At 45.2% G+C, this 14,254-nt stretch overlaps 1 protein-coding gene across 1 annotated transcript in view; it reads right to left on the bottom strand.

The window, feature by feature from the left end:
- Grin2a (glutamate ionotropic receptor NMDA type subunit 2A) overlaps positions 1–14,254 on the bottom strand; it is a 398,907-nt gene that overhangs the window by 82,822 nt on the left and 301,831 nt on the right. Inside the window, exon 4 of the mRNA XM_051167318.1 lies at positions 3,727–3,932. Within this exon, the coding sequence (XP_051023275.1) occupies positions 3,727–3,932 (206 nt within the window). The remainder of the gene's footprint in view (positions 1–3,726; positions 3,933–14,254) is intronic.

Below are 14,254 nucleotides of genomic sequence, written 5' to 3'. Positions count from 1 at the left end.
TCCTTTGGCCAGAAGCATGGTGGTTGCTTCCCCATCTTAGCCTAGAACCTAACTGACCTTCCCTGACCTTCCCTAACCTTGCACCCTCACCTCAGAAGCCACATCTGCATATATTTGCATACAAAGATGGCTGGGGTCAATATAAAATTATAGGAAGTTAAGTCCCTGCTTCTCCTCTACTAACTATTCACAATAGAGAAACTAAGGTAAACTTAAAAATAATAGAAACACAGCCTAGGTACACTCAGTTAATGGCAGGTTCAGCTACCATTTTCTTTTCTGAATGTGTACCCTTGACACATGTGCCCCAATTAGATCCTCTTTCTTTCTCCTGGAAACTGCATCACACACTGATGCCTTTTCCTCCATTTGGCCAAGATTTCCGAGATAGGTTAGATAAAACTTATAGGAGCCCCATAAATTAGATCTCAGGTATTCTCTGGCCTTGAGAAGAGCCTCAGCCAGCTTTGGAGCTAATGATAGCCCTTGACCACAAGGGTTATTTCTGCATATAGATGGTCCCTGTGAATGTTCACCCCAAAGGCACTCAGTGAGTGCCTCTTCTATGTAAGCAACTAGAAACACAACATGAAAAAGACATGCAAAGTTACTAATTAAATTCATTATTGTGACTGTAGACTCAGAGCCCCTGATGATTGCGAACACCTAATGGTTCCTTTGTCAGCCTTTGTGAGTGTGAGGGATGCATGGCTTAATCACAGGGAAAAAAAAAAAAAAGGAAATAAATGATACTCAGACTTTTTCAGCTCTCCACCACCAATCAAAGCAAAGACGATTCACTGAAACAAATATAAAAGAAGGAAGACAATAAGGTGTGGGGTTCGATGGCCTTGCGATTCTCCTGTGTGGCTAGTTGACAGAGAGCAAAGCCAAGTCAGAGCTGAACTGTGTGTGGAGCCTGGGCTTGCTATCATGCGTAGCAAGTGTTCTCACTCCTGAATGGAGAGGCCAACGATTTACAGGATGGCTGGGCACGTGTGCAGTTGGAGTGTGAAGTGTCTGCCATAGGCACATATGTAGAAACATTTGGTCACTACAGGTGTGTGGTGGTAGAACTTCTGAAAGGTGAGGCCTCGCTGGAGGAAGTGGTTGTTGGGCGGAGCATCCCGAGGCATATATCCTAGCCCCACTTCATGTTCACACTCTGCTTCTTGGTGTGCTGTATATAAAGACATCCACAACAGTCTCGGACCACCATGACTGGAGCCACACCCACCACCATGCCTTCCCCACTGTGTTAGTTAACTGTCTAGCTATTGTGATGAAATACCTGGCAGAGACAAGGAAAGGAGGAGCGTACACACAAACACGTGTACACACCCACGCATGCGCACACAAACACACACACACATACACACACACACACACACACATACCACAATTTTTTAAATGAACTCCCTCTCTCCCCTCCAGTGATCTGCCAGCTAAGGAGTTTTTTGGTCGAATGGCCATTTCTCCTGGCAGATCGAGGCAAATAACGCTTCCAGATTCTTCTCTCTGCCTTCCATGCTTAGCAGTGTAGACAGAAAGTCATTTCTCAGACCCTTAAGACTTGTGAGTGCACTCGAGACCACACTGTTCAAGAGATGAGGCACAAAAGGTCTTCCTTGCAAGAGAATTACTGAGAAAACAAATGTGCTTAAATTGTCTGGTTGGGACCTTCCTGCAGTCCTGCGCAGCACCTTTCACTTTGGCAATGAGATTGATCTCATCTGTGTTCCTATCCGGATTAGTGGATCATGGCATATTTCTATTGATCTCAGTTAAATTCAACAGCATTTTGCCTAGACACAGAGGCACAGCAAGCTCCTTGCATTTCCACATGGAAAGCAGGAAGCAGAAAGCACCCACCTCCCTACAGGAACCCAAAACACAAACTTAAATGTTCTAAGCCATTTAATCTTCAATAGAAAAGTCAATTCTTTTCAAGGGCTTAATTTCTTTGGGTTCTTGTTTCTCCACAGAAATGGGACTTGGGACTTGACCTACTTGGTCTTGCCTCTGAGGTGACTGTCTAACCTTTCCTACCATATCACGTCTATCTTATCATCGTGTACCCTAGGCCAGCCTCAAGTTCATGATGTATTTGAGCATAACCTTGAACTCCTGACCCTCCCTCCCTCTTCTAGAGTGATAGACTTAAAGGCTCAGACCACCGCTCCCACGTTCTGTAGTGAAAGGGACTGAACCCAGGGCCTCACGCATGCTGAGCAAGCTCTCTATCAACATTTCTAGCAAGGCTGCTGGCTACACTCCAACTGTTCCTGTAGATTTCGGAACACAAGAAGCCCCACCTGATTGGCCATTTCAGACAACGCTGTGATGCTCAGAGGCATCCTGCTGAGCTTATGCTTTGCTTTGTGGGAGACAGCTTTCTCCATCCAACCAACTTCAGCTCACGGCATCCTGCCCTCCGCTTGAGCCCCTTTCCCACATCCACCCTCCTAGCTCACTCCTCTCTGGCCTGCCATAGGTGTCTTTTGGCTTATTAAGCGTGCTAAGCTCTTTCCAGCACAGGGCGATGTTCTTCTCCCAGGCCTTCAGTGTCCAGCCCTTCCTGGTGAGCTATAATGCACAGGCCACCCTACTCTCCAGTCACATCTCCTACGGATCCCCTCCACAAGGCCCGACAGCATTCCTTCCTTGCCTGAGTTGCTTTCAGCCATTTTCGACACATGACTGCAAGATCCTTGCCTTTACCATGGGTACATATGTCTGTGTCTCCAACATGTCTTTCAGGAGAACCCTAAACCTAATATGTCAGCGTTCTCTTCAGTGGGACAAAAGAGAAAACGGCCCAGGTGCAGCCCATGTCCACCTGAAGTCACGCCAAGGCCAGAGTCAAGCCGAGCTCACACAGGCTTTGTTTAAACTTGGAAAGTATCCATTTGGGAACTAGAAAAGGGACAGAAGGAGGACAGCACACTAGGGAAAGAAACCCAGAGAAACAGGAAATGGGACACATGACTGAAGGGATGGTATGGGGGCAATGGCGTTTGTTGGTCCCATGCTTGAATCCTACCTTTCTTGTTTACTCACTACGTTTCCTCTAGGTGTTTTTAATTTTTGTTTGTTTGCATATGCACATGTGTGTGCATGCATGTATATGCATATGTGTGTGTGTGTGATGAATATGTGTACGTATGCAAACACGTGGAACCAGACAACAAACCTGGGTGGCTCCTTGGGAGAGCTTTACACCTTGTTTTGACATAGGGTCTCTCACTAATCTGGAACTCACCAAGTAGGTTGGGCTATCTGCCCAGTGAATCCTGGAGATCCATTTGTCTCTACCATCCCAGTGTGCCACCATGCCTAACTTGCTTTATTATTATTATTATTATTATTATTATTATTATTATCATCATCATCATCATCATCATCATCATCATCATCATCATCATTATTCCTGGGGCGTGAACTAAGAGCCTTGTGCTTATAAGACAAGCCCTTGACCACTTGATTCACCTCTATAACCTTGAAAGTTTCTTAGTTTTCCTATAATCTGCTAGTATCAGTTTCTCATGACAAAAAACACCCACTCCATATAGGCACTGGAATTGAACAAATGCATACTTGACACATCTCCAGGCAGGTAAGTCTTCCGATCTACCGCATGATCATGACAACAGGGTTTACTTGACATTGGGACTGGCTCCTAGGTAGGATTGAACACATCCAGCCAAGAGCATCCCCGGCACTCACTTGATCTTGACAAACTTCCGACAGGGCACTGTGTTCCTCACACAGGTCTCCGTCAGCGGGTCTATGTCTTCGACGATGACGAAGGGCGCTTCCTCCAGGGTGACGATGCTCAGGTGGTTGTCATCTGGCTCACAGTCAGAAAAGGACTTGTACCTTGGCCACACGGCGTGCCTCAGGCTGAGGGTCTGGTTCTCCCACTTGCCCACCTGCGTGACAAACACAAAGACATGCTGTGCTTCCATAACGTCACAGACTTCCATAAAGGTGGGTCCTCCTCACAGGAGATGGGGAGCCAGGAAACTGGTGAAAAGGATCTGAGTATCGGACAGCTCCTTCACATCCCAGACTCCTCTAGAGGCTAATGAGATGTGTATATTTGGCGGTGGTGACTAACACATGCACTTCTGGGGCTCCCCAGAAAGATCCAATGCTCTGCCAGAGTTCATGGCCATGGGTGCTATGGAAACAGCATGGACTGTGGTAGGTGTGGGTTTGGGTGAGCATCTCCCTGGTCTCAGCTGAGCAAGCTCTGCATCATCATCTGTTTCCTCATCAGCGTCCTGATGCATTTCCACCTGTTTCCTACCATGTCAGGAGAAGCCAGCAGTGCACACACAGAAAGCCAAGTGCCTGATGCACGGGAGGAAGCTCGGCCTTCTGCTGCCGTCACAGAGGAGGGGAAAGAAAGAGGGAAGCACCAGACTCTGCTGAGAGAGAGGGAGGGAAGGAAAGAGCAACAAGAAGTGAATGGGGGGGGGGGGGGGGAAAGGAGGAGGGGGATTGAGCAGAGACAACCTAAGGGGACAGAGCCAGTGATGGAATTGGAAGCATCATTTCCAGCCCTGAGACGGTCCCATTTAAGTTGCAAATGAAGGTGAACTTTTATTAATCCACCGAGTGGAGACTGTTACTGCTTAGTACGCATCAAGACCTGTCAAAATAGAATCGATTGTATTCCCTCTGAGCAGCAGCCAGCATCTTAGCGAAATCAAATTGAAGGCTGTATGTTTTGAACCTTAATTTTATTTGACAGTTTATTGGCAGTGTTCACATACTCGCCTGGAGAAGGCTGCCCCCGCGCCTTCCTCTCTCCACCCTCCTCCTGAGCAGCTTCCTGACACCATAGGTCAGCCTTTTATTTGTAATGCCAACCTCAAGGAAAACACCTCCCTGGAGAAGCTAAATGCCCAATGCAGGCCTGTCTGTGCTGACATGACCTGCTCACCTCTCCTCTGGTGACGTGGGTGTCGCCAGAAATGAATCTTGGGCCCTTAAAGACAACCCAGACACACCGAGCACCAGAAGGTGAGGAGGGTAAAGAAGAGAAAAAGAAATTCTTCTCTCTGAGATTACCTCATCATTTGCACTGGAAAATTTTTGCTGGCTGTAAAGAAACATCCCATGTGGCTAATTACAAAATTGTCTAGCTTTGGTGATAGTGTCCTTTTTTTAGACACAGAGGTTGGCAGACTAATTTGGTGAAGCAAACAAGCTCATCTGCCCATGATGTGTGATCTAAGCTAGGGAGAATGCGGGCTCCGTGGGATTCTTTCTTCGTGCAGCATTGATTTATTGAACACCTACCGTGTGCTAGTACCAGCCCATGAGTAACGACGGATCAAACAAAATGGCTCCTGCCTTCTTGATGCAATCAGTCAGCTGAGGGACAATGCTCAAAATAATAATACCAAGACTATACATAGATCGCAAAATCTTGCTTCCTGTTGGAGAGATGGCACAGTCTACGAGTGCTTGTACCATAGCCTGGGGACCTGAGCTCAGTCTCAAGAACTCATGTGACAAAGTAGGGCATGGTGGCATGTTCTTGTTATCCCATTGCTGGGAAGGATAAGACCAGTAGATCCTGGAGTCCTGCTGGCCAACCAGGCTAGTCTTGTCAGTGAATTACAGGCCACTGTGAGACACCCTAAACCTTCACCCTTAAAACCAGGTAGACAGTATTCTGAAAAACAACATCAAGGCCCAAGGTTGACCTCCAGATATCACACACATGCACACATGTGTACCCACACACACATACGCATAAACATGCGTACATGAACACATACATTTTAATATGCATTTCCATTTGTCTTGGAAAACTCAAACCTGACCTCCAAGACAGGTTGGGCAGATGGGTGGGTAAAACAAAGTCCCTGACAATTAAGAAGTTCTGAGTGTTTTCACCAGCTTTACCCTTTAGCTGAATAACTTCAGGAAAGTCACTTTTTTTTCCCCGAGCTCTACCTTTTGTCTGTAAAATGCAAATGATAAGCAGAAATCCCTTCAAAGACTGTAGTGATATCTAAATGAGACAAAAATGCACACAAGAACCTACTAAGGCACAAAACGTACACAGCAGATGCTCTCGTTCCGTCGTTAGCATTTATGACATCTCCAACAGCACGTCACTTGAGAAGCCACCTTTTGGGTCCCCAGAGAAGGAAACCCTATGCCTGTCTCCACTATGGCATTCCATACTATCATTACACGACAGCTGCGTAGCCAAGAAACATTGTCACTTACTCTTTCCACCCTCCCTAGATGCTCCACGGTAAACATTCTAGTTCTGATTTCGTAGCTCAACATAGAGAGGTTATGTAGCTTTCCCTACCTCACACAGTGAGGCTCAAACTATTCTCTCTGCTTCCAATTAATTCATCCTTGGTAATCACACTGCAGCTTCAAGGCACTTCCTGCCTTCCAGACACAGCTTCCTGACTCCCAGTTATAAGTAATACGCACGTGGGTCTGAGTTGAGCCAATGAGGGACAGCCCTGGAAATTTTGCTCAGCCTATCAGCATACATCATGATGGAAACAAGGTGTTAGAGGGTGGCTATCGAGCTAGATAGTAGAAAGGCCAGAAAAAGAAAGTGAGGACATCCTTTGTGTTCGTGTGTGTGTGTGTGTGTGTGTGTGTGTGTGTGTGTGTGTGTGTGTGTTGGAGTGGAGGTGCAAACGCAAGCGTATGTGCCTGTGAGTAGAAGGCAGAGGTCAGTCTCAGGCGCTGCTCCCCAGGCACTGTAATCTTGTTTTGGTTTTGGTTTTGAAAGCATTTGTTTTAATTTTTGAGATTATAATTTAACCACAACATTTCTCCCTTTCCTTCCCTCCCTCCAAACCCTCCAATATATCCTTCCCACTCGCTTCAAACTCATGGCTTCTTTTTTTTTTTTTTTAAACCAATTGTTACTGAATGTGTGCATATGCATTCCTAAATACAGTCTGTTCAGTCCACAATGTTACCTGTGTGGAGGTTTCACTGACTGACACTGGACAACCAACCGGTGCACCACCTCTCCAGTTCCCAGCGTTCCTCACTTACTTGCAACTCTTTGTGAAGGATTAAGGCTTGTTTTTTTGTTTTTTTTTTGTTTTTGTTTTTTGTTTTGAGGCAGAGTTTCTCACTAGCCTGAAGAGCACTGATTAAGCCAGCCTAATGGGGTCAGTGAGCCCCTGGGATGGACGAGACTCTGCCTTCTTGACGTTGGGATTACAGGTGCACACCAACTGGCATTTCACTTACTGAACCATCCTCTCAGCTCCCTTCGCCTCTTAGAAGACTCAATGTTGACTTTCTCCGAGCATTTATCAAGCATTAGGCATCATTCTCGGTACGATCTAAATTTCTACATGGCTCTTGTACACAAAAGAAAGTTATGGGCAGCTTTTTAAAAATCTCTATCACGAATATTTTTCATCCTTAAAAACAGGCCTCCACTCACCCAAATAGGCTGTGTGGGAGGAGGGAAAAAATCTTTTGCCTTCAAAATAAACTGAATTTTGATGATAGAGCTTTGGGGTATTTTCAGCAAATATAGTGAAGTTTGGAGGACAAAATGAAAATAATTGACCTCTGATGGAGAGAAGTGATTTCACTGAAAGAAATATAAAAAGGAGAAATTAACTTTGTAAGGATTTTTTTATCCATTCTTATTAATATAATTTAAATACAGTGCTTTGAGGAGGCTAACGGCCCTTCAGCTTCTAGAAAGTGCTCTGTGAATGGGCAATGATTACTCTGCAAATGTTCAGCCAATATGTTCTCAGAGCAGAGATAATTTCATCTCCAGAAACTGCATGTCTCGCGTTAATGTCTTGGCCTCTTCATGGCTGGATAAGCTCAGAGGGATGTCATGGGGGCAGCAAAGGGCTGGAAGCATTTAGGTTAATAGATGTGTGCACCTCTTTTTCCAAATGGCTGTGAAGGCTTGATCCCATTGAATCTATTTATGAATTCTTACAAGATGCAATTAAAATGACTGTATCATTACAAGATACAATTAAAATAACATGCTTTCTGATCTCCAAACCATAAACACACGCACATGACATACATGAACATTAAAGTCTTGGAGGTGGAGGCATGCCTTTGTTGGCATGCACAAAGCTCCAGGTTTGATCATCAACACTGGATAAAGTTGAGTACAGTGCCTCACCTGTAATCAGAATCAGAGACTTGATATTATCCTTGGCTACAAAGCAAGTTGGAGGCTAGCCTGGGCTACATGAGCACATGTCTCCAAAATAAACAAACAAGCAGCAACAAGGATGCTAAAGTTCTGAATCTAGCCTTGCGCAAACTCTCGGGCTGCCTGTCCAACCCAAGCCTCATCTACAAATAGCTCCCGCCAGCCTCGCTGCTGTCTCCTCTAGCTCTGGCTCTGTCTGCCTCTCAGTTATTCCATCACTCTGCAGCCTCTCATGGTATAACATGTACACTGATCTTTCATGCTATTAACAAGAAACAAGCAAACACCAACACAAGCCAAGGCAACTAGACATGAACCTATACATAAGCACATACCTGCTCATAGCCTTCACATACAACTATACATATGGGCACGCTCTCACACCTCCAGTCACGTGTTCTTGTATGCCCATATAGAGAGACAAGATGCTAAGCTATAATATACGACACATAAACTTTTTTACCAGCACCCGCTCTGTTACCTATAGCTACCTGATTTCTTCTAGCTGGACTCTTTCACCTGTCATCTTACCTACTGAAACCTACCAGCGTTTTTCAGGTCCAGCCACCTCAAAAGCCAATTTGCAAATGGATGACAATACCCCATATGGTGTGTGTGTGTGTGTGTGTGTGTGTGTGTGTGTGTGTGTGTGTGTGTGTGTGTGTGTTTGGAATATCTCTCTAGAATATTCTTTTTTCCCTCACTTGTTCTTTCATGAACTGCACACACATGCATTGGATGCGTCTCTTTGTTCACATCAGGAGTTCCTGGGGCTGCACCAATGGCAGTCCTCAGAGGGTCCCCTCTCCTTCCTGTCTGGTTGAGAAGAATGAAGGAGATCCGGCCTCATTAAAGGGCTCGGGTACAGATCTGCTTAGCAGTAGAGTGATGGCTTGGCATGTGCAAAGTCCACCTGTAGGACCAAAAAAAAAAAAAAAAAAAAAATACAGCGTAGCCCATCGCAGCAGGTGGGACAGATGCTGTGCTGGGGGTTCACAGTGGCACTGAGGAAGGAGAAAGTTCCCTATGTGGAAGTACAAACGTGAGGCAGACAAGACCAAGAGCTGGTGGGCATCTTACCTCAGTGGTAAGATTGGCACAAACTCACAGCATCTCGATGTAGGAGAATCGTTAGAACTCAGAGATGCACCTAGTCCTAAAGGGTGAGGTGAGGGATGAGAGCTGGGAATGTCTCGAATGAAAGCTCTGTAGATGCTCCAAGTTGGCCAGTCTACAATATGAACCCCACATTTGTTGTAGTAGGGTGATATTTGCATTAAAGAGTAACAGCCAGATCATCAGGATTTCTTTTCCCATAGAAGCCAAAGTTAAAAGAGGGAAATTTCCTGTTTAGCTCCTCTCTTTGGAGACTGGACAATAAAGACTGTGAAATTAAAAACAAGAGAAGTTTATTAAAAGTGGCAATGAAAGCTAAGTTCACACCACCTATGGCCTGATCTGACTGGGCAGGGGAGCTAATGCGGTGATTCCATAAACAGAGGAGAAAGCAGGCCTTAAGGCAAGCATGGGTGCAAAACCGAACCCATCAGAGACCACTCCACGCCAGATAATAAGGAGTGGTTTACATGCAAGCTGGCGGGAAGATGAGTAACGGACTCTTCTGGAAGATGAAGTTACAGAGGAACGCAATACAAACAGCAGGTCAATTTCTCTGTACCTGAAATACAAAAAAAAAAAAAAAAAAAAAAAATCTTCCAAAAGGCAGGCTATAAGTGACCGTGAAGGAGCCGTGAAATGATTTCATGTCCATACTTTGCATAAGTAGCATCATCCATTAGCCTTACTTCCATGCCTCCGCAAGCTCATCAGTGCACAAGGAAGCCAAGAGTGAGACTGCACCAAGGCTGAGGTGGCAGCTGGAGAGCCCAGGCAGATCTGAACTTGCTCCCTCTAGGAATGACAGCACAAGTGTCTGAGCTTCTGCTGCAGTTTAGTAACAAGTTGAAATATGCCACAGCCAGACTGTTTCACCGGGGGACACAGTAATCTGTCATATTTTTTTAAAGACGAGTGTGACATTTAAAGTTCACCTATGACAGCTAGTGCATGGAAGTCAAGTACTACTGTGCAGCTCAGTTGTCCCGGCCAGCTACAGGCAAACAAGCGCCATAAGAAAGTTGCTGAGAAGCAGTTCTGGGCGAGCCCACGTTGTTTCAGTGCTGTGGGAACTTGGTGGCCACTTGAGAATAAGTTTTCAGTGCACCAATTGAAGGAGGCAAGGTGATGAGACTTTGCTCTTTGAAGACTGACTAAAAACAAAGACGAAGATGGCATAATAGAAACACACGCCTTTAATCCTAGAACTTGGGAGAAGCAGGAGGCTCTGTGAGTTCAAGGCCAGCCTAAGTAATCAATCAGCTTAAGACAAGCCAGGGTAATAAAATATATTAAAAGGAGAAAAAAAAAAAAAAAAAGACCAGCCAGGGCTACACAATGAGACCCTATCTCAAAACAAACAAACAAACAAACACAGAGACAGACAGACAAACAAAAAGGATGGACTTGGGGCCAGTGGGATGGCTCAATGGGCAGAGACATACTTGCTGCCAATTGTGAGTTCAATTTCTGGGCACCACGTGGTGGAAGACAGGAACTGCCTCCTGCTGACTGTGCTGGGGAGCTCCTCATTCAAGCTGAGGCACACGTGCACATGTGTGTATGCACGCATGTACACACGCAGAGTAGATAAATGTAATGTAAAATTTTAGAAGAATGAACTCCTAGGCCTGGGGTTACTGAAATGCGGGCAAAATGCTTGCCTTGCAAGCACGGAGCCTGAGTTTAAAGCCCCCGGCACCAAAAATAATCATTAAAAAAAAAACTAGAAATGGCAGGATGCCTCTGTCATCCAGCATTGGGGAGGCAGAGACAAGAGGACCCCCTCCCCCCCGTTATTTCACTGGCTACCTGGTGAAGCAGACTCCGGGAGCTCCCAGCTCTCTGAAAAGCCCCATCTGAAAGACTAAAGAGGAGAGTGACTGAGGAAGGCACCAGACCTTAACCTCTATTCCCTACAAACACACGTGTATACACACAAACGTATATTTACATACACCACGGGGAGAGAGGGACCGGGAGGAAGAGGATGGAAGTCCTCCATTTCCACAGTGCTGGGTCTGCGTCAGGACCTGGGATACTGAGCCTTCCGCCAGCATCTTAGAGCACTCTGCCATGGGTGGGCCAAAGACCCTATTTTGAGAAGCGCCAGGGAGATCATACCTTTGCCTACAGGCAGAGTTAAATGCAGCTGGAGAAAAAGATGGAACTCTTTCTTCCTGGGTGACTTACGTAACCGGTGGCAATTGCCAGCAGATCTCAATGAGTTTAATCAGCTATTACAGCCTTAATTAAATTCCTCTCAGTTGAAATTTCAGAATTGCCTAATTGTTACAGAACTCACATTGGAGCTGTTGATTTTTTTCCCCTTCTGTAACCATTCTCGGGTTAATCTAATATCTTTACAGATTAAAAACACCAACTGCTATAGAACCAAGCACCAATTTGGTCATCTGTGGAGATGAGTTTTGGGTTTTGACATTTCCACAAACAACTCAGATATCTACAACCTTTCTTCCTTGCTTTTTTTTTTTATTGGCGCATATTTATCATATGGTGTTGGGTTTCACAAAGACTTTTTTTTTTCAAGTTTGTAATGTTTTTGACTATATCCTTCTTTCTCCTTCCTCCTTCCCACTAGTGTCTTTCCTTCCCTAGTCAACCCTTCTGTGTTCACACTGTGTGTATTTCTACATATCCATAAAGTAGTCTAAAATACACAAATAAAGGGAAAAAACCATGCAGTATTTGTCTTTCTGTGCCCGGCTTATTTGACTTGATGTAACGGCCTCCAGTTGTACCTATTTTCCAGCAAATGATGCAATTTCATTCCTTATGGCTCAATGAAGTGCTGTTGTGCATAAGCAGTGGGTTTCCTTTATTCATTCGCCAAGACTGATTCTGCAAGCTGGCTCTCACGAACACCGCAGTGGTAGACACAGACCCACGTGCCCAGGAGCAGTAGACCAGGCTCCTGTTGTAATAAGCTTCTCCTCAGGCTCAGTCAACAGAATAGCTGGAGGCTTGCTCAGGGTAGAAATTTAAATTTAAAAGTGAAAGTCTTTGACTTCATTTTCTCTAAGAGTTTGTGTATAATCTTTCCAAGTTCTCTGTTCCTAGGTCCCCGGGGATGGACAGAAGCCCTATTTCTTTGGTGTACTTTTAATTATTAAAAGTGGCGTGCTTTCCTAATTAGCTAAGCAGCTAATAGTGGTCTCTTCCTCCTCTTTGATTTCACATTGCAAAGATCTAACATCAGAGACATGAAAACTCATGGAAAAAGTAAAAGAGCCTCGCATAATCAGTAATTATATTTTTTTTCAATATGCTCCTGGGAGTATTGTAGAATTTCTGTATCAGTCAGCCCTTCATGGGCTGTAATAGTAATTATTGAATAACTAATAAATATACTCTTTGGCATTTATTGAGATACTACAGTCACCCCAATAGGCATTTTCTTATTTTCTTGCCATGATGCTGAAAGGGGGAAGAAACCTGCTATCCTCATTTTGCCAACGAAAAGCTTGATCACGGAAGTGACTGGCCCAAAATCAAACAGCAGATGAGAAGATCTGGGCTCTGACATCAGATGCCAGACCTCGGAGACCCCAAGGCTTCCAATGGTGACACTGTATCCGCTTTGGGAAGTTTCGAGGACATAATGAGCCCTTTGGGTTGGTGGGGAGAGTGCGGCATGACTCAGCCAGAGAGGAAGGAGTGCGCGGGAAGGGATGGGCAGAGCGATGCCCTGGGAGCTGGGTTCTGTGCCCCAGTATGTATAGCCTATCTGCTTTACAGAGGGACCTTGTTTGCTTTCCTTTGTGGAGTACAGGGGAGGGAAGAAAGAAGGGGGGAGGGAGGGAGAGGGATGGGGAGGGAGAAGGAGAGAAAGCACAACCTGAGGTGGTCTTGCAGCATTTTTCATGCATGGCACTTTTACCTCCTCAGTTTTCCTGTAAACTTACTCTTCTAAGGACTTGAACTCTGCCAGGGAAAATGCCTCCAGCAGCAGTGCTATGAGTGAGCCCTGCCCTTGTGGCCTGGGGGTTGAATTCCAGCATGAGGACCATGGACATCCAAAAGGCAATTAGAGTAATAGATCAGGAGAAAGAATCCACCCGCTGGAGTGTGAGCTCCGTGACAATTGGGTAATTGGGGATGTCAACCAAGAAGAATGTAATTAAGGCTCTAACAGCTGATTAGACCTCTTCGCCCCCATAGTAGCCTCCACCCCATTACGTAAGGGCCCTCAGGAGGAAAGTCTGCCCTCCCCCTGTGTCAGTGCGTTTCACATGCTGCTGCTTAAGAAGGCACTATCTGTCCACGTGGCTGCATCTGTTTCTGCTGAAACCCAAATACAGAATTGGGCGGAGGAGCTCTTCACAGTGACACTGCATCGGATCAGTCCAGGGGAGGCAGGAAAGGGGAGCACAGATGTTGGGCCTGGGGCTGGGCGCCATGAGAACCAGCCTGCAGCCACGTCTCTCTCAGAGTGCAGCAGTCATTCTTACTTTGTTTTCAGTACCTTCACAAAGACTTCTTAGACACATGGCAAAGGTTTCCTTTTGACCTTCTAATGCACTTTGTTCTGGGTAAATTTCAAAGATCAGCATCACTCCCTATGAAAGGCCGCTTGCAATCAGGCAGTCAACAGCTCTGCCAGGAAGCATTTACCTGGACAATATTTAGTAGCTCTGTTGTCCCCTTGGCCATGTAGTCAGTGAGTGAGAGATTGGCCAGAGAGTCACAGAAGTGTGTTCCAATCCCAGGAGGATTAGATGTTAGTCTGGTTAAGTATGATAATAAAGCTAAAATGTAAAGAGAGATAAGACTCTTCCTCTTTGGCTTTTTAAATTTAATTTAATTTTTTATTTTTTTAGTGAAAACTTTTAAAGTGGAAAATTTTCAGTCTGAGAATGTAACTGTTTATATATATATTTAAAAATAACTTTCATGTAATCAAATGTTAGACTATGG

Source organism: Acomys russatus, chromosome 25 (genome assembly GCF_903995435.1).
Source record: "Acomys russatus chromosome 25, mAcoRus1.1, whole genome shotgun sequence".
Classification (NCBI taxonomy): Eukaryota; Metazoa; Chordata; class Mammalia; order Rodentia; family Muridae; genus Acomys; species Acomys russatus.
The sequence above is the reverse complement of the archived record's forward strand: the minus strand, read 5'-3'. Positions and strand labels throughout refer to the sequence as shown.